At 33.6% G+C, this 20,910-nt stretch overlaps 2 protein-coding genes across 7 annotated transcripts; both read right to left on the bottom strand.

Annotated features, from left to right (window-relative positions):
• Positions 1-2,586: 2,586 nt before the first annotated feature.
• On the bottom strand, positions 2,587-12,609 carry LOC108221012 (threonine--tRNA ligase, mitochondrial 1-like). Its single transcript, XM_017394914.2, has 21 exons — positions 12,516-12,609; positions 12,255-12,416; positions 11,824-12,061; positions 11,674-11,733; positions 11,434-11,523; positions 11,000-11,074; positions 10,795-10,923; positions 10,630-10,719; positions 10,324-10,412; positions 10,143-10,239; positions 9,960-10,046; positions 9,440-9,524; positions 8,616-8,710; positions 8,250-8,282; positions 8,073-8,159; positions 7,455-7,547; positions 6,738-6,830; positions 6,433-6,654; positions 6,068-6,139; positions 3,996-4,067; positions 2,587-2,856 (listed from the first exon to the last, which is right to left on the bottom strand). Exons 1-21 carry the CDS (start codon positions 12,599-12,601, stop codon positions 2,761-2,763), a joined length of 2,151 nt encoding a protein of 716 aa, XP_017250403.2. The 5' UTR covers positions 12,602-12,609; the 3' UTR covers positions 2,587-2,760.
• Positions 12,610-14,401: 1,792 nt separating this feature from the next.
• On the bottom strand, positions 14,402-20,134 carry LOC108220619 (uncharacterized). 6 transcript variants are annotated; one of them, XM_064094778.1, is made up of 7 exons: positions 19,860-20,134; positions 19,627-19,748; positions 18,732-18,821; positions 17,049-17,100; positions 16,164-16,273; positions 15,317-15,422; positions 14,402-14,674 (listed from the first exon to the last, which is right to left on the bottom strand). In XM_064094778.1, the coding sequence occupies exons 1-7, from the start codon at positions 20,071-20,073 to the stop codon at positions 14,649-14,651; spliced, it is 720 nt and encodes a 239-aa protein (XP_063950848.1). In that variant the 5' UTR covers positions 20,074-20,134; the 3' UTR covers positions 14,402-14,648. The 6 variants fall into 6 exon arrangements, with proteins under 6 accessions (XP_063950848.1, XP_063950847.1, XP_063950846.1 ...); XM_064094777.1 differs by having other exon boundaries at positions 15,313-15,422; positions 19,627-19,754; positions 19,860-20,132; XM_064094776.1 differs by having other exon boundaries at positions 19,627-19,754; positions 19,860-20,132.
• Positions 20,135-20,910: the final 776 nt, after the last annotated feature.

Raw genomic sequence — 20,910 nt, 5'->3', positions numbered from 1 at the left:
ATCCACAGTTCTAGTCCAAGCTAGATGATCTGAGACCTGATCTTGTGGGATAGGCGTTGTCAAAACAGGACTGACATCACAACTCGACAGTAAGTTGTTTACCTTGTTAACATCCCAATGTTTCGTACCAGGAACAAGCAGATCACAAACTTTTAGATCTCTGGAGTAGCCAGACACAGCTTCATCCACCATAAAGTTTTCTTTACCTCTAACCCATGGATCCTCAAACACTCTGATCATCTTTCCGTCACCAATCACCCATTTGAAACCCTTCTTGAGCTGCTCTTTCGCTTGCCACAGACCTGACCAAATATAGCTCGACCCCCCACCTCTTTGAGCTTCAAATAAAGTGCAGTTGGCAAAGTATCTCGCTTTAAAAATCCTTGCAACTAAAGAATTCGGTTTGTTCATGAAATTCCAGCATTGCTTTCCCAAGAGTGCTAGATTAAAACCGTGCAAATCTCGGAAACCCATACCTCCCAAACACTTCGCTTTACTCATATTTGCCCATGACATCCAATGAATACCCCTCCTTGAGTTATCTTTCGAACCCCACCAAAAGCTATTCATCATGATCTCCAATTCTTTACACAATGATTTTGGAATCAAGAAACAAGACATAATATAGGATGGCACTGCTTGAGCTACACTCTGAATCAATATAGCCTTTCCTGCTTTCGACAAACATTTAACTTTCCAACCTTCTATTTTCTTCCTCAGTCTATCTTGAACGTCCTCCTCTTGGATTTTCCTACGAGAGGCGGAAGACCCAAATATTTACTATCACTAAGATCATTAAACACACCCGGCCTCGATAAATATATTAGTATCTTATTTAATTAACAATAAATTATGATACATAACTTACATATATAATAAGAAATTTTTACTATAATTAGATATATATTATTTTTGATATTATGGATTTTTATTATTTATGTATTTTTTTTATTTCATAAATTATTGGGACATTTTTTTCAAAATTTTGTGCAGGGTACTCCAAATCTTTATCCCGTCTCTCCAAAAATTAAACATTTTACATAGAAGTTATCCCGCAAATCATGCTCTTTTCTGAAGAAGAATTAAGAAAAATGCAGAGCGTAGAATGACAACGGGTCGGATTGGCGTTGCCGGATTGGTTTGGATATGTGAGATATCCAAATTCAAATTATTTTTAAATTCGAATCTAATCGGGTTTCATATGTCAAGTCCAAATCCAAATTTACGGGTTCCGGATTGGGTTTATCCAAAATTCGAATCCCAAAATGTGAGTAGTATTGTAAAAAAATTTGATTTGATTTTTTCACCCTTAAATTTCATTATATTTAAAATTAAACTACACTAATAATAAAGTATTACACATTAATAAATCTCAAACGATATATAATAATTTCTAAATACATATCTTCATTATACAGAATTTGATATTTTAAAGTACATTAACATACTTAGATATATCATATTTGCATACATATATCCTTAGATATTTGATTTGTTTTCAGATTTCGGTTCGGATGGGGTCCAGATCGAATTTGGATTTTAGATCGGATTTTGATACGGAATATATAATATCTAAATCCAAAATATCGGATTTAATAAAAATATGTTCGTATTGAAACGAGTCGAATTTTTATGTCATCCCATCATGATAGAATACTTCAATGCAAAATGAAATACAGTATCATATTTGGAAGTGTGCAAACGATCAAAGATATCAGGAGATTGAGTGATATTGAGATTGAGTGATATTCCTAACATGTAAGATAGTGTCAAAACATAAAGTTGAGTTTTTATACGTGCTTGCTTGTAGTGTAATGTTGGGTATCGCAGGGATCTACTATTATTAAAAAAATATAAACCAATCAAAATGATTTAAAATTATGAAATTTCATGTTTAGGATATATTTTTGGACACATATCTAAAACCGCATTTAAAATACTGATAAACAGTAGTTACATATAATAAAAACACAATTATTGGTTTTTAAAAGTTCACAAAGATTTAATAATACATATAATATTTATTTAATAATATTGATAATTGGTTCTCATTAGAAAAAGGGCTGCTAAAATGCTGATAATCAGTAGTCACATATAATAAAATAGAATAATTGATTTTTAAAAATTCATAAAGAATTAATAATTAATAATATACATAATATTTATTTATTAATATTGATAACCGGTTCGGTTGAAACATATAACCCAAACTAAAGTCATTTATATCTGTTCAGTTTTTTTATTCTTCAATTTCGAACTCAAGACTCCACGGAGTTCACATAATTTGATTCAAGAAATGTGATCCATGCTGAGTTCCACATAATTTCTACACACCAGGAGTATATCAACTCCATCAATTTGTGATTGTCAATTCATTGATGGAATCATCAACTGACTTTTATTACAAGAATCCATCCAAACTAATACTATTAGTCTATTATAATCTGTTTAAGAGTTTTTCTCCATCTCTTCCATTCTCTGCTGGAGAATAAAGATCATTAGCAAGTACCTATCAAGCATCGAATAGTAATCCATGAATTGACTGAGTTTTAGCGTTGTATAAAACTTTAAAAAATATATCATGTGTGTGAGAAAATACAACTAAGAATAAGTACCAGAGTAATATTGATCATCCTGAAAAAAGAAAGGAAAAAAAGATCCCGCAAATTCTCACACATACGATTACATAATACAAATTCTGTAAATCTTTAACTACAAATTCTTTACCATATCTTGTACTCAAACACTAGCAACTCACTTTTACTGAAATGAATCAACCTTCTCCTTAAAAAGTTTAAGGAGGTCCTCTATGCTAAAGACACAGAAATTCTTCTCGCCTCTTGCTCTTACACTTACCTAAAATAATCAAAAGAAAAAAAAAATTAATGAATCAGACTCGCATATCTACCAATATGATTAATTTAACTACATTATTAATATGTCAGGGTTTAGAACTTAGGACTAATCTATTGTAGACTTTGTTTAATCAACGATCGATATATACCTCAATATTTTGATTCTTGATGTGGAACACAATTTTAATTGTAAAATAAAGAGTATGATGTACTTATGCAGCACACAACATTTTGTCTCTAAATTACATAAATAAAATTATTTTAAACATGAGAACTTTATTTTACTCTTATAATATGTTTAAGAATATGATTATTCAAAAAATAATTCATAGTAAATGAAAGAGTAAAATGCAACCATACTTGTACTTTTACCGAGACACACTTGTAATATTGAATTCCGAAAAACTCCACTAACAATACTAAATTTACCAACCCGTCAATCTTCATGTATTGTCTTCAATATTTTGTTAACTCCGTTAATGAGTAAATATATTCAAATGGGTACAAGTGTCTTTTTACCAAAACTTTATTAGAATCTATATATGTGAATTGTGTATAATATTTTGTAAGTAAAATTAGGGTTATCAATCGAACCCATTTCAAATTTTATCTTTTTCAGTTGAACTTCCCTATCAATCTCTCACTATGTTATCAACTCATTGGTTTTAATTGAGCTTGAATTTAATTAAAATAAAGATGAAATGTAATTAGATTTATAGTACAAAATGAAGATGAATTTAATTTGGGAGAAGAAAATGAAAATGTAGATATGTATATGTATATATACTAGACATACTTATATATAACTACAAAAATGAATCCTTTGGGGAGGATGAGACTCATGTGTTGGTGTATCACATGTATATGTATGTAATCTAATCTCGAGTAATTTTGATAGAGGATAAGTGACATGAGAAATATACTAGCTAATTGGTTGAACTCTACCATTCAGGGAATGGATGGAAATGTGCTAATGGGGTTAACTGAACTTGCCAGTGATATACAAAGTGTAGCGGGTTTGCAAGTACAGTGAAGTATTTAACAATGTGCACACTCTAAATGGAATACTATGAACAAGTATTATGTATATTATTACAATTATAATTATATATTATTATTATAATTAGGCAGAGAAATAACCTTTCCATTCTCAATCTCCTCCTTGCCAACCACAAGTATGTAGTTGTACTGTTTATCCTGGGCTTCAAATACCTGCAGCAAAATATATATCAACCACCACAGACACAAGTTAACCACAAGATGTTGGAATAAAAATCTTGAAAGCCGCTACTTGTAAGCAATTTTGTTTCCTTTTTAATACTCCCTCCATCCCAAATTACATGTTCTAGAAGTTATTGACCCATCTTTGATTATATATAAATACATATTTATTTATTATTTTAGAAAATGAAAAGTTGCATCTTAAAATAAACTAGTTGTATTTTCTAATGATATAATTTTTTTAATGTTTTCCGATAATATAATACATATAAATTACAGTCAAACTATAGTCAATTTGACTAGTTAAAAGTCAAAAGGGATATGTATTTTAGGACGGAGGGAGTATAAGCAAAGCCACATTCTGGTAACGCTTATGTTTAGGTAGTAGATATTGCCCCATAATTTCATGTAAAACAGTCACCTTTCCAATTTATACTTCTTAAAGATGTGCTCCCTCCATCCCTCCTATATGTTGTCAAATGGGTTGGGCAAGGAGACCAACACAGTAAACAATGTTGGTTAATAAGTCAACTTCATAAACAAAAAAGGGGGATAGATGAACGAAAAAGGCTAGTCTCCAAATATATGCCTTGTTTGGAGGTTAGAGGTTTCAGACAAAATAAGATGTTTAAGGTGTTTTAGAGGTTTGACCACTAGAATCCATTATATTAGTGTTTGGTAGTTAGCGGATTAAAATAGAAGTTTGAATCCAAAAAGCTAATTTTGAAAAAGCTACTTTGAGGAGCTTTTGGGGTTAGAGATTTTGGTTTGTGTAAGAAAAAGCTAACTAATCATCTATTTACCAAACACTTTTACGAAGAACTGCTAATTCGATCCGTTAGTCAAAACATCTATTCAATCAGCTAGTCAAAACATCTCAGTCAATACGCTAACAGCTAACCGCTAATTCTCAAACAGGACCATAATTTATAAGAGCTTCATCAAAGGTGTTCCACTTTAGTGTAGTCAAGGTTGATTTGGGTGTAATTAGATAGAGCAATTAGGTGAGGTTAAAGTATAACATTCAATATATATGCATTCGTATCCGAATCCATATCCGACAATTGAGAATACAGATGTAGGCATATACTATCCAATAATATCTGAATCCGAAATTAAATATATATCAAATTTTAAAATTATATATATATATATATATATATATATATATATTATTCTATTAATTTTATAGAGTGTCGGGGTGGGTGTGGGTGTGGGTGTATGTGTATGTTTTATACTCATTATATATATATATATATATATATATATATATATATTGCTAAATCATTAAATAATATATTTATAAATTGATTTTAATATTTTAAAGATGACAAATTTATATCGAAAAGATAGATAATTTTTTTGGAAAAAAAAATAAAATAGACCTAATTCACTTTAACTCTTAACTCGATTTTTGAAAATTAATTTCAAATTTACTATTTATTTTGCAATTTTTTTGAATTTTTAATATAAAGATAAAAAAATCTAATTGAAAATCTGATTTGGATCTGAATATTATCGAAATCTGGATTCAAATATTATCTTCTAACTACAGACTTAGATACGAATTATGAAATTCATATACACGTGGATCCGTATGACATCCCTAGGTGCAAGTAATAAAATAATGATATATAAAATTTTTATAATATACAATATTTTCTATTTTAGGTAACATAAAGGAGAGGGACGCCCCAAAAAGGAAAGTATAAACTATTGGTTGCACACAGGGAGTACCTTTTTTTCATGGCTACTCCAACTCAAGTATAGGAACTTCTAATATATAGATCGACAAGAAGACTTGACTAATCATCTTGACAATGTTGTATCAGTTTCTAATCCCGTTAATAAATAGTCAATTCATACTTATGAAACAATAACAGTTTCAAATGGGACTCATGTTTGTCGAACAAGAGTAAGATCTATGTCCGTAGTAAAAAATATGAAGACCTACAACATGGTATTAAGCACTGGAGAAAAATTTGTATCACCTTCTTGTTCACGGTTTTATCACTTATATCAACGTCTACATAATACCCAGCTTCATGAAGTTGCTCCTTTACCTATCAAAAGTTACATATGAGAGATCAAGTAATGTTCCGATTTACCAGGACAGAAAAAAAAAACATATTTTCTCTAAGAATGATAAATTATAGGTCGTTAAATAAGTTATATTCTGTCACAGTTTTGGCAGGAAAGCTTATATTTGACCTTGGTAAAGTAGGGGAAAACACAAAATCTGTGCCTCCTTTGTAGTGGCATTAGTAGATTATGGAACTCCCAAATTAGACAATACAGATACAGAGAAGTTGCAGGTAAACAATAAAACAGAAAAACACAATAAAATGAACAGAACCTGTACAGCATATGCTTGTGATTTCTCAGACACTGAGCAAACAATGGCTTGACGTGGACTAAGCCACAGAGGCCATTTCCCCTTGTAGTTCTCAATAAGTATAGATAACATGCGTTCAACCGACCCAAGAATAGCTCTGTGTATTATAACAGGTCTTTCCACACTACTTTCATCTTCTGCCGAGTATGTCAAGTTGAAACGAGAAGGAAGTTGAAAGTCTAGCTGTAGAAGGTACAATTGAATGCTGATTTGATTCAGAACTGACAGATGGAAGATGGATTTATGCTCTATATATGCAAAATTACCTGTAAGGTAGCACACTGAAACTTTCTTTTCCTTGCATCAGAAACACTAATATCAATCTTTGGCCCATAAAATGCCCCATCACCTTCATTTATCTGAAACATTGTTTTTTAAAAGTGAGTTTTTAGTTGTGTACAAAATAGCCAATCGATCATAATAGCAGTGACAAAAAAAACACTCCCAGAGAAAACTAGTCAGGAGCCAAATACTGAAATCATCTGTCCATGACTATTGATTTCATTTGATTGAATAGGGATGACAAAATAATTCGATCCGACGGATACCCGATCCGAAACCCGAAATTTTGGATTTACCGAACCCGATTTTTTGGATATGGATTTAATTTTCAAACCCGAAAATTATTTGGATTTGGATATTAGGTATACCGATCTGAAACCCAATCCGAACCCGAACCCCGGAAAAACCCCGAATGTATAATATTATATATATAATTTTATAGAGTTAGGTTCTATGGAGTAGACAAAAACATTGGAGCAGACAAAAACATTGTATATACCTGCGCATTTCCTTTTAGTAACTTTGCCCACAACCCTCAATTCATTATTTTCTCGATTTATATAGCAGATCTATGAATGGCTATATTGCGCAAAAAGAGATGTAATTCAAAACTAAGATTTCAACCTCATGGTACACAATTTTATGGCTGACCAGATAATATGTTCTTGTGAAATGAGTCATATTAAAAGTAGAAATCATACCAGCCAGTCTTTGCCAAACTCATTCAGTGCTTCGGTAAGAGCAGTTTCTGCTTTACACCATGTTTCTAGATCTCCAATATACTTCTCTGGCCTCTACAATATACGAGTGCCAGAAAGGACAAACAAAATAAGACATTCATTGAAAACTCGTCTTAAGATGAAAACAAAATAAGCCCTCCAAACACTTAAAAAAGATTATTCAACTTTCAAGTATGTCTATTATGCAAAATTTGGGTATCATTACTACTTGGTGTATTCTCACTTGCGTACAAATTTTCTTTCTGAAGTGTAATAGTATGTTATGTATGTTGGATGTGTTGTGTGAATTATGTATGATCTAACACTAGAATTAAGCTAAAAAATTAGCTAGGCCATATTACAAGCGTTATCATGCTTACACATCACTAGGCATGAAAGAGTGTAGCTACCAGAGTGTAAGAACCAAGTAAACTAATACCATAAACGATTACGAAATCCAAATACTAAGACATATTGATATATACAGATCTTTCTACTTCAATCCAAGTGCTACATATAAATGGAATACGGATGTAATTTCTCGATCAATAAATTTACTTGCACGTGGCTTAAAATAAAGAACCCAGATACGTTCTATACCGTTGAAAGCTTTAGGTCAAAAGTGAAGCCAAATACATCATAGGCGTAACGAATAAATTCGAGAACACCCTTGACTTCATCTTTTATCTGGAAAAGTTAGAGCTCAATGGTCAGATCAGATTAAGTAAATAGCGTGATAAAAAAAAAGCTACAGTTGAGTAAACTTTTTTGACCGACCTGGGATTCCCTGCAAAATATATGAGCATCATCCTGTAAAAATAATAGTAGTATTGTGAGAGGAAAGGCAAGAAACTACAACACTCTATTGTCCAAAGACTATGAGCATCATTTTCTTTATTACAAATGCTAAATGAATTTGAAATTTACTTTAAAACAAAATAAATACATTCATCACTGATCATTATATTAAAGCTGCAACTTGCAAAGGGTGAGTCAAAATTGGCACACAAGATCAGATGGATAAAAAAAATAACATTCATTTTGAAATATACTGTGAATAAAATTCTAACAGGATAACATAGTATATATATTAAAAAAGCTACTCCCAACAAATTCTATTGACCAACCCTGCCTAAAATATACCTGCTGAAATTTCCTCACACGAGTCAATCCTGTAAGAGCTCCACTAGCCTCATTTCTATGCAGAACACCAAAATCAGCAAGACGAAGAGGAAGTTCTGCGGTGTGTGGCAAAAGATTAAAGGAAATCCTAAATGAAGTCCATTAAGTTGACAATCTTAGCATGATAACATTCTTACAAGCAACTTAATCATAAAGGTGTGCTTATCTCGGATGGTTAACTACTGTATGGGATTACTGATCTCTCAATATATAATCTCATGCACTTCATTTAGAAATATTGACTGCAGATTCCATGTCTCTTCATACACAAAGAGGCAAAAGGTATCGTATATCAAAGTTTATGCATAATAGATCCAATCTACGTTTGTGATATGCGTTGATCAAAATCACCTTTTAAATATTAAAATTGGTATAGGCATGTGGCAACAGACATGATCACAAAAAAATTGAACGGGAAAAATAAAATAAAAAATGTGTCATCAGTAAGATTGCTACAGTTTCCAAAAGTCTCTCTTACATAGATTTGGAACAAAATAGTTTGCAAGGTGACAGACAACTCCCACTCCCATATTAACTGGGACTCATATCATGCTAAATTAATTAGATGGAAGATTAAGATCAAATCCATGATTCAAGGGATGGAATATGTTCCCACCAAGGTTATCTATCTACTTACATAATCAGTTTTATTCAGCATGGACGGAAAGAAAGAGAATTATTAGTAAAATCTTATTTATTTGCTTGATCTCGTGGTGTGCCTCTATATGTCTTTAATGTAGCACAAGCATCTAGGTAGGACTAAATATGAGACATGCAAATCTCACCCCTGTATGAACGAACTCTGCAGTCAAAAATGAGACAGTGTCCTGGGCAATTCATTGGCTTAAGCGCAAACTTCTGCCCCTCGACCTGCAGCATGGAAATCCATCAGCCCATATTTAAAAGCATTATGGACTACCAAGAATGCATAAATGTCGATCAATTTCACATTGTACATTTAAGTACGAAAAAACATTTAACATCTGCAGTAGCCATTGTCTAGAAATATTGTATGAACATATCTTAAAAGCACATACAAAGCATACTAGATAAATATTCTGATCAGCTTATCAACTGAAATGTCAAGTTAGGGAAACCTATGGGCTATGGATTACATATGGCAATTACTAAGAGTGACGAACATATGGGTAGGGAATACAAGCCTAATATATAGTCCCAAAATAGCTTCATCTTCACCTTACACAACAATATGATAAGGAGGCAAAATATAAGCATCAAACAATAACTGCATGTGTTGTTTGACAAAACTGCAAATCATGTGCAAGTTTTAAGTATACATCTTACCTCAAACGCAAACATGTTTTCCTCGTAGTTTGCTGCATGACCAGAGGTTTCCCAAAGTTGCATATTGTACATAATAGGAGTAGAAACCTGCAACAAACCAAGTTGGCAGATATCAAATTCCAAATTGAAAAACTAAACTATAAAAGTTAGCAATCTGCATGGTGACATCCAATAGAAACTAACTTCTTCATAGCCTCTCTTCCAATACTGCGACCTTATAAATTCCAGCAACTTAAGGCAAATTCGGCGACCATGAGGAAGAATGATACAGCTTCCTGGGCTAAAATTCATCCAAAATGCAAGTATATTTTAACCATTATCATTTACACAGCATGAAAAAATCTAAATTTATTAGCAATCCTACCTAAGTTTGTGAAAAAGGAAAAGTTCTTGCTTCTTTCCCAGCTCTCGGTGATCATATTTCTTTGCTTCCTCTAACAGGGCAAAGAATTCCTGCAAAATTTGTATTATAACAAGCATACAGAGGTGAAATCTAGAACATATCTCTACCATGACTATCTAACTTTCTGAGAAGTAATGCAAACTCAATATCAAAGTTTTTAACTTTCTGAGAAGTAATACAAGCTTTTAGCAATTTTTAGCATTAAATATAAGGTGGGAATTTTATCCATGATGGTAACTTTAGAAATAAGATGACAAATAAAATCACCTTCAAACGTTTTTGATTCGGAAAAGATATTCCATAAACTCTTTGTAAGCTCTCCCGCTCTTTGTCACCTCGCCAATAGGCCGATGAGGCCTGAAATTTACATTGAATAAGTACCAACAGAAATCACTGTGCATGTAATTCGTAGACTCACGCAAAGCCTCTCACCTTCAAACACGCAAATGCCTTGACGAAAGATGTATTTGGTATATGTGGTCCACGACATAGATCAACTAAAGGACCACACCTGTACACCGTGATAGGTTTGTCTTCGGGTAAATTGTTGATGATTTCAACCTGATAAAAGATTATTAAAAAAAAATAGAGAAAACAAGTAATAGATGTGATGCATGAGAAAATAATGTCAAATGACCTTAAATTTATTTTCAGAAAACATTTCAAGGGCCTCTGATCTAGATACTTCAATTCGCTCGAATGCCTGCTTTTCCTGAGATGACGAGATAATATCAGGTAAATAGTACTAAATCAATGTCCTCCTTTCCTTACAGGGAGGAGAGTTAACATGAAAAGGCAGACAACGGAACCGAGACATGTTAAGCAAACATGATTGTCAATTGAATAAAATTGTCGCACATATTTTATACACAACACAATTACACCTTAGCGCAATTAAAATTAATAGAAAAGAAATTTATAATACTCTAACAATCGCAAAGAGACCAGAACTGCCATAAATCAATCTAATAATACTAGATCAAGATCAGTTGCACTACGGTCCATTAAGGCAGAGACGAGAGAAATAACAGAATAATGGGAAAAAATGAGAGATAGAAGACTAAAGAATACCTCTACTGCTTTTCTCGCCATTGCTGCAATCTCCTCAAAATGTAGTTCATTCAAACTGGTCTCACCAAAAAATGCATCATAATAGAAGCCCTAGAAAGTCATTAGTTTGAGGCAACATAAAGCATAGACACGGTAATAAAAAAAAATATATAACACATATGAATAACTAGGCTCTGCTGATCGATAGAAATACGAAAAATGCAACCTCTGAGGATGAAAAGAGTGAATAAATGAAGTTACCTCTCCTCTTGTAGTACAGGGCCCAATGCACAGTTTGCATCCATAGATCCTTTCAAGAGACTGGAAACAAATAAATTGAGAAAGATAAGAGAAATAATTGCTTAGCTTGGCCTCGAAAAAAATGAATAGCACAAGGGGTTCTGTTGAGACCTGTCCTAAGATATGAGCACTTGAATGCCAGAGTGTGTCTCGACCCAAATCAGTATCGAAAGTGAATAACTTGAGGTCACAGTCACCTTCGAGTGGCCTAAACATGTCCCAGGGCACATTATTTACTTGTGAAATTAATGAATGTGATGCTAAATGGTGTGATATCTCGTTTGCGATATCAAAGGGAGTCGATAGCCATCTTTTGCCCTCCTTGATACTCCCATCAGGTAAAGTTACCCTAACAACCCAAACCAAAAAACAGATAGAAATATGAGAGAGAGAGAGAGAGAGAGAGAGAGAGGGATAGAAGGGGAGAGAGAGAGAGAGAGGGAGAGAGAGAGGGAGAGGGAGAGGGAGAGGGAGGGAAGGAGAGAGAGAGAGAGAGAGAGAGAGAGAGAGAGAGAGAGAGAGAGGGAGAGGGAGAGAGAGACTTAATGGTGTCACCGCCAATTGATTGGAGGTGAGCTTGCTGCTTGGCCTGAATCGATTCGAAGAGATGGACTCGCTTCGATATGACGACTTGAAGATAATCATTATCCTTATGATACGAAATACTGGGCTTTGTCTTCCCCATCGGAAGTGCAATAAGCCACCTACAATGAGAAACAAACACGGCCCGCTTGGATTGATGGAATAAACAGAAGCATACATATAATATTTATGTATTTATGTATAAAAAAGTGAGCGAGTACCTTGAGGAGATTGAGAGGAGACGTCGAGTGTAGACTTTTGGATGACAAAGAAAAACCCTATAAGCTGAGGTGAGTAGTCTACACATGCACACAGCTACCACGGCTATTTGCGTGTTTGCTACACTATTTCTGCCCTGCTCAAAATCTACCCTTAAAGTTGCTTCAAATTACGGATCTGCCACTCATCACTCACCTTTCAAATTTCAACACGTTGCTGTGAACTGTGCAGGCAGTCTGCAATTCCAGGCTTTCCAGCCTACAAACATGGAAATAGGTTTGAGCTATTCCCCGCACATGGTAATAAAAAAGTATTACTGTTGCTGAATCATAATAGTCCTAGTTCAAACGCAAGTCTCTCTCGGCAAGTTAAACTTCGGACACTTACATGGTACAGGTACTCCTTACCAAAATAAACCTCTTACACGTGACTAGCATCGTAACGTGGTACAGGTACTCCTTCTATACCTAAATAAACCTATTACACGTGACTAGCATCGTAACCTGTGTAAGGCATGGGCATGTTCACCCACGTGTGAATGGATATTGCTAGTTTTGTTGGTGTCCGACAATACAAATAATAGATAATTTATTATTGTGTTAATTTTTGGTTTTTTATTACAATACGGTGCAAATATGTTTTCAATCGTTTAAATATTGCACTAATCGTTAATGTGAGTTTGAAATAAGTGTCCTTAAAACATTATAAGCAAAAGTATTAGGTTTGCTTAACTCGACGAAAGAATCAATGTCAGATTTGCCTGTTCGAAAAGGTTATTCTCAAGGAAAATAGGGTAAGAAAATTCAATACTAATTTTCTTCATAATCATCTTGCCTACAAGAATCGTTATTTATAAAAGCTAAGAGTGACTGGATAAATAAAAAGACCTAATTTGATAACTTGATTCACCTAATCGACAACTTCAAACATCTAAGTTGAACAACTAATAATATCCTAAGTTTCTTATACTTATCATTGTCAACCAAACTATTTTAGCCAATAATTATGATCCCACTTCATACGTACCCCGTGCATCTTAACTAATGGTTTCACTCCGCGCTTGGGACGTTGGTCCCCGTGCTGAGAAGGCGCAACACAAGTATCATATTGATATTACTCTATCAATGGAGTATCACGTTGATATTAAACTGGTTGTGACGTATCATCTTGATACTTTGATAATGAAATATCTAACGGGTATTTATGGCCTCATCTTAATAAATATTAACATCTTGATAAAAATATTGATGAAAATTGCTATTTTGGTGGATATTTATTCAAGAATATAATTTACAATATGTGTGTGTGTATGTGTTCGCGCTCAAAAGAGAACCCATCTTTAAAATAAGATCCTTAAAATCACTAAGATTCTGCTGCAGAAACCTAAATTTTAAATAGATTTTTAGGATATAAATCTAAATACATATTTTTTGCATCGTTGTATGGGTTCAAAAATATTTTTAAGATATAATACATAAACACAACATTTTTTGCATTTGCAGTTTTGCTCAGAACCCGAACCCTTAATAATACTAGTTGTAAGGTTCCTAGACTAAGGATTCTAAAAAGAACATGATGTGTTTGTAATTAAATTAATTATTAACAATTAATATCTTCCATGTAAATATTACCGAAAAACTTTACGTGGGAGGGGTCATAAGGAAGTATAATTAATTTAGTTATTGCGTATATGCATTAATTAATGATATTTAATATTTTAATTTTAAAGGTGAATTAAATAATAGTTTTTCTGTAATTACATATTAAATAGGGGCATAATCAATATTTCACACCTATTTTTTGAGCTCATTTTGTACTTGATTGTCATTTTAATATATGGAAGTAGATTTTCAGCTTCAAATTTTCACAGTGCTAACGAACACCAAAGTAGACACAAAATATTACACCAACAACTTCCATAGTCCCAAGTCTTGTTACATAGTTGCGGAAGTAGAAGCTTGCTTGATGCTTTAGACCTATATCTTAAATGACTTGCATATTTTTTCATCTTCAATAAGTCTAAATTTTTTTATATACAGATAAGACTAATCGTTGGGTCCTCTGTACATTTTGTCTGTTGATGAATCCGCCTGGCACACAATCAAGAGTTACACTCATACCCGCACATTTTGTTGCTATTTCTGTTCAATGTCCGGCAGACCTGAGAAAAGAAGTAATGTGATGGAAAATCAGTATGGAAACCCACTACGTAGAACTACACCAATAATGAGAGACTTAATAGTATGCAACATCCATAGGATAATGAAAACATTTGCATCTACAATTTTTCGTTCAGGATGTGCTTTCCCCCATGGAAACATCACAGCACAATGGTCTGATGTCCTTACCTTGAGCAATATATGCAAATAGCATAGATGATCAAACTTATGAAGAAATTGTCTTTCGGACCTTTTAGTCTGGAAGGAAGGCCAAGGGCCTAAGACCCAAGTCTTAGCCACACCATTGAAGTTTTGGGTAACTTTTCCCTTTGAGAAAGTGAAACGATCTAAGATCCAAGACCAACAAATGAAGCAAAAACAAAGACTACACAAATGGTTACTATGACTTCAAGGGAATGGAGAAGACTCATCGTCTGGGACAGGTCTTATAGGGTGTCTACTTTATGTTGAAGAATAATAACGGGAACTTAAATTCCACAATAAATATATGTATGTTGCCAAAGGCTTCTTTACTTTTCCTTAATCATATATTACTTCTGAGCAGTAAAAAAACTGCTAAAACTTTCAACTTTAAATTGTTATAAAAATGATCGAAGTTAAAAGGATGAAGACCATATACTTGCCATTTCCTTCATCCAAGACCAATTTGGTAGAACCATCAACTGAGAAGCCTAATTTTAGCATAATCTCATCCAGACGTTTTGTGTTTGTCAAGTACAGGTGACCAACCTGCATAAAAAATTCACTAAATTAAAATTACCAACAAGCCAGGTCCTTATTTGTCGCAAACTTGCTTAGATGCCATATATTTGTTAAATTACATTAGTTGTCAGATACTTTAAAGTTTAGCCTTAATGTGAGATTACAGCTTAAACCAAATTTACAGAACAGAATCTTGCTTAAAAAATGACAGATCTGGAAATTGTTTGAAGCAAGAGCACAATTTACATGACAAAATTAGAGGTTAGGCAAGGTTGGTTGGTTCAAGTTCAAAATATATATAGAATTATCCCTAAAAAAATACAGTAATACTCCCTGTTCTGAAAAAATTGACGGTAGTAGATCAATTATTTGTCCTGATATACAAACTCAAACTTTTCTGTTACCTTGGTTCCCGTGGATGTAAAAGTTACTCCCTCCGTCCCCCTGAGTTATATACATTGGGGGACGGGAACGCGGCACAGACTTTAATGCTCTCGTAAAGTATAGTTCTATAACTTATTTTTAAGATTTTTTTTTTTGTATAAAAGTTTGAATGTTATATTTTTATTCAGGAAAAGAAAATTTTAAAAATAAATTATGGAAGCATGTTTTATAAGAGCATTGAAGTGCGTGTCGAACAGTGAAAAAGAAACGTATAGAATTAAATGGGACAGAGGGAGTATCATTTAAGAAAAATCACAACACCATTAACTTGAGCTCTATTTCACACCAGAATTAGAAAGCGGGAGTATCTAAAATAGAACTAACCAGTGTTTCAAGTGAAGATGCTCTTTTGTAAACAGCTATGCCGGCACGTTTCTTTGTCCTCGTTTTGGTTGCTGAACCTATATTTTTTCCCCAGCGGATAATATCCCTGCAGCAGATGCTTATCAGATGTTATAAACAAATGCAACTTTAGTTCATAATACTTATACTGAAGCCTTCTTAAAATCTCTATGAAGGCACATCTAGTATCATTACTAGCATCCAAGAAAAATGCCTTTGGCACATCCAACTAATATCAATGTATAATTTTCACACACAAGATGTAATATAAGTTGCTTACTGCAATTAGCACACTCAACAGCAGTGAGACAAGTTCTTGGTATCTAAAGGATGTTAATTCTAGACATTTCCTGGATTCCTATAATTGAGGTGTCAATAACCTATTTATTCAATCGCCGTATCACCAGCATGCTACCACAAAATCAAGAAATCCAAGTGAACAGAAAATAACATATTTAAATCCAAGTGATCAGAAAACTACATTCTGAGACAGATTGGTGGTATCAGAAGACATCTAATAGATGACTTCATTCCCATATTTAAAAACCTGGTGTAACCAAAACAAAAATGTAGACAGTACAGAACATGCCAGAAACTTCACTGATTTCATTATTACGATCACATAAGATCTTGTCTTATCATATGTAGTTTTCATTAAGAGAAACAAATCAAGAATATCTTCTTCTGTTCCTCAAAATGTCAAATGTCAAATACCTAGGTGATACCCTTCTCCTCTAGGTAGCAAGAGCTTGAGGGTTCCAGCCTCAGAGGAGGTGGGGTGTGTGAGTGTTTAAATTTAAGTGACTAACCATAACCAAAATAAGAAGCATAAATAGACTGATTAGACTTTAAAATTACACACTAACCTCTCTTCTTTGGATAAAACGTTATCATTTATGAGCTTTTGTAGCATCGTGTCCTGCAAAGACATGAGCAAAAATCTCAATTTATCATTTAATTTAAATTAGCTGGATATCATGTATAACACCGAAACATGTGTTACTACTTACTAGGACAGCTAATTACAACCAAATACAATATCATGAACTCCCTATAGCATCCGAAACTAATTACACAAAATCTGGAACCTATCATGGAACCTATCATACACAGTTAAGGAAACTATGACTGATACAAATATCAATATATACATATCTACTTGCAGATTAGGATGCACGGACTTAGGTACGGCGACACGGGACACGGGATACGGGGATTCGCCAATTAGCGAAGAGTCCTGGATACGGGACACGGCAAAAAAAAAATAGTAATATAAAATATATAATTTATATATGTTGAATATTAAACAACTTCGCACTTGAACTCATTGTCCCACTCGTATATTTATATAATCAAGTGATATTTAGCAAATAGATATATAGAATGTATGTATATATAGGCTTTTCTGTATATATATCAGACTGAGAGATGAAAAACAGAGGGAGACGGCTATACATATAGAATCTGTATACATATAAAAGACAACTGGTATTAGGTTATAAACATTACTGGGCCTTTTTTAAAGTTGGGTAGAGGTTTTGGTTGCATGTCGGCTGCATTTGTGTTCCGACACGCCACATGGCGTATCGGATACATACTCAGCCGTGTCGGTGCCGTGTCCCCGTGTCAGCCGTTTCCGACACGCATACGGCAGCTTTTTTGCCGTGTCCGTGCTTCCTAGCATAGCGATATAGTAACAAAGTATACATACAAATAGAGAAAACTTTACATATAGTTTATCTTATGCAGTTACCAAGATCAACAGTACACAAAATATATTTAACCATAGTAACATATATATCATTGTAAAATTATCTTTATTTAGTTTTTTTCTCCCCCAACAGGTTAGATTGACACTGAGTAATTTGAACAGATAACCACAAAATCATGGTTCAAAGAATACTTCTTTCAAGTTAATTATATTCTTAATTAACTTGACAAATAATTTGGAGAAAGTAGCAGGTACCATTTAGCAAGTAACTTCCAAAATTTTAAACTAAATAAAGCAAAGTAGAGTCTTGGGAACAATATTTGCTATCATTAGCAAAAATTTAGTTAATAATTCATTGCTATTTATTTACAACACGCTATTGATTGAATCCTAGGTGCACATACTTTTAGCTGGTTGTTTCATATATCTATCATTAACATATTCAGCAATCTGAGTTATAGTCGGAAACTATACTGGGCAAGTCAACGGTCCCGTCTCATCAGCAATTTTTTAAGAAAAAGTTCAAACGCACTAGCCTATCCTAACTATTTACGGATAGCAATGCTGTGGAGTTTGTTTTTAATACTGTTGTCAATGAACTGTAAAATCCATGTGGCCTGGGTACGTTAGAATAATAAAACTAATGACTTTAGTAGATAATGAACCTATCCAGCTACCTAGATATACTCTTATAATGGTAATTTAAAGCTTCCTACCATCAATCTTCTGACTACCAGAATAATGAGAATTGCAATCTTCAGCCTCATATAAATAGCAAACAATTTCAAATCTTGAATTCTAGTTAAACATCTGCATAACTTGAGAACAGTAAAGCATACCTGAGCTTCACAACGTACAACAGCCATCACACGATCATTGTATTCTTCAATATTTAGCGGAGGAAACAAAAAGTTTCTCCGAGCATATAGCTGCATATGAATTCAGACAACGTAAGCACGCTTATCGTTCAAAAGAACGTTTAATAACCTGACCATAGTAAATTATACAAGTACTTGTAAAATTTATGATACATCCTCTCAGTTATTACCAGTGTTGGGCATTTTATAGCAGGACAAGTGACTCATAGAATTTTACCAATTTAATGTCACTCAAGAAACTATTGATTCATTGACTTGTTATTGCTTTTTATTTTTAATACTCTATTGGTGAAAGATGTGTTACAGTACCCTATACCCCAAGTAATTATAATGATAAGAATAAAATAAGTTCTTTTTGTTCGCTAATCCTTTGTACAGGTAAGAGAACTTGATCTCTTTTAAATTGGGAAAAGTAACATAAGAGATAGTCAAAGTAACTGGCCAAATCACTGGAACAAGGTTTTCAGAATTTAGTTGAAATTAAAAATTGCAGTTTTGGTTAATTTTTACACAATGCATTTAAACAAGAAAAGAACCCTGTTCAACCATCCCCCTAGCTTCTACTCTCAATTCCCAGTAAACTGCCTATGCCAATTGCTGATAATTCAGACAGAAGTCAAGTCACAGAGCAGAACTAGGGCTAGCATGGCATGGCAACATACTGACTAAATTTCAAAAATTAGCTTGAACCGACTTCCATATACACAAAGCCTGACCACTGATTAAAATTGCATTCTTACATTCACATTATCTTCCGAAATTCGATAAAGCAATGACCTCCTACACCCTACTTTTGTCCATCACTTTACACAACCACACATGCACACATCAAAAATTTGAAAGAATTACAACAAACCTCATAAATGCAGTCACCGATAAACGCCAATGAAGCTGCATTGTACACAGACCGCGGCTTCTCTACTTTAGGCGCAGTCGGCAACCAAGCATCATACCCCATAAAAGAACTAGTTTCACTGACTGGTACTGTCACAAAAACAATCTCAGATAATATAAGCAATTCAGCAACATAAAACAAGCAAATAAAGATGCACACCAAGTGTTCGACAAAATGTCCGAGCGAAAAATAACCTTGGGTAGCGACTTTTTCGGGGCGGCTGAGGAGGTCTGATACGGATAAGTTGGGTGAGCTTGTTGTGGTGGTGGTGGGTGGAGAAGGGGTGGCTGTGGGCTTGGGGTTTTTAGGGATGGTTCGATGTGGTGTGTAAGATATTCTTTGTTGTATGTCAACTGAAGCTCGAACTGTGAGTGAGAGTACTGGGGAGTGGATAGTTGCAAATGTCATGATTCTGTCTCGACTATTAGCCGCTTCTTTGCTTGTCTGAGTGCAGCTCTACTTGTAAATATCATACTTACTGTCATTTTTTTTCTTTCTATTTCTAATTTTCCGTTACTATTTATATCATTTCATATAAATTATTAATACAAAATGAATTTAATGACTTAAAAATATATATAAATATTAATTTAAAAATATATTAAATTAATTATAATTAATACCTCATAAATGTTTCAATTCAATCATATTCATTCCACCACTCAACTAAACACGTGATATCAAAATCGATACCTGCACCTCATACCACCTTAACCCAATTTCTCATTTCAACCCCATAATCGTTTTTCAACCAAACGACCCCTTAGTGGGTTTGTCTGCAGAAATAATTATTTATTTTCATAAGATTTTGTATATTTACATATTTCTTTTGATAGGACCATTATAGAATGAGAAAATGCTGTGAATAACCAATTTTCAACTCTTCTGTGTTCAGAATATCTATTCACGAAAAAATTGTCCTTTTTTTTTTGCTAAGTAAAAAATTGTCCTTTTTACTTACTCGAACTCGCATTTTGCAAATGCTTGTGTAGTGTTGCCATTAGCTGTCACTATTTTCTTTATTGAGAGTTTAAGGATTTGAGTGGTTATTCACTGAATGGGATTATTATATACATATAAGCTGAATTCACATCCACGAAATGTGTGTGCTGTATTAGATTTGCATTATTGTGTCAACAAAAGATCACGAGGAATAAGAAGATGCACGCATGTTGGATATGCGTGTGCCAGGTACTCGTATAAGTAGAACGTGTAATCGAAGTCAATGATGTATAATCAAAATCT

This window comes from Daucus carota, chromosome 5 (assembly GCF_001625215.2).
Source record: "Daucus carota subsp. sativus chromosome 5, DH1 v3.0, whole genome shotgun sequence".
Taxonomy (NCBI): domain Eukaryota; kingdom Viridiplantae; phylum Streptophyta; class Magnoliopsida; order Apiales; family Apiaceae; genus Daucus; species Daucus carota.
Note: the sequence above shows the minus strand (reverse complement) of the source record. Positions and strands in the feature narration are given on the sequence as shown.

Bases quoted from the DNA above. Each gene is read 5' to 3' on its own strand.
- LOC108220619 (XM_064094776.1), bottom strand. From the start codon at position 20,073: ATGACATTTGCAACTATCCACTCCCCAGTACTCTCACTCACAGTTCGA. The intron at 18,822-19,626 runs GTTTGTTGTAAT...ATTCATATGCAG, and splicing joins TCGGTGACTGCATTTATGAG to CTATATGCTCGGAGAAACTT. The intron at 14,675-15,316 runs GCAAGTATATGG...TTCTTTTCTCAG, and splicing joins GGTCTTGGATGAAGGAAATG to GTCTGCCGGACATTGAACAG.
- LOC108221012 (XM_017394914.2), bottom strand. From the start codon at position 12,601: ATGTGTAGACTACTCACCTCAGCTTATAGGGTTTTTCTTTGTCATCCA. The intron at 10,720-10,794 runs GTGAGAGGCTTT...TGTAAATTTCAG, and splicing joins AGGCATTTGCGTGTTTGAAG to GCCTCATCGGCCTATTGGCG. The intron at 6,831-7,454 runs GTATGATTTCTA...ACAATGTTTCAG, and splicing joins AGTTTGGCAAAGACTGGCTG to ATAAATGAAGGTGATGGGGC.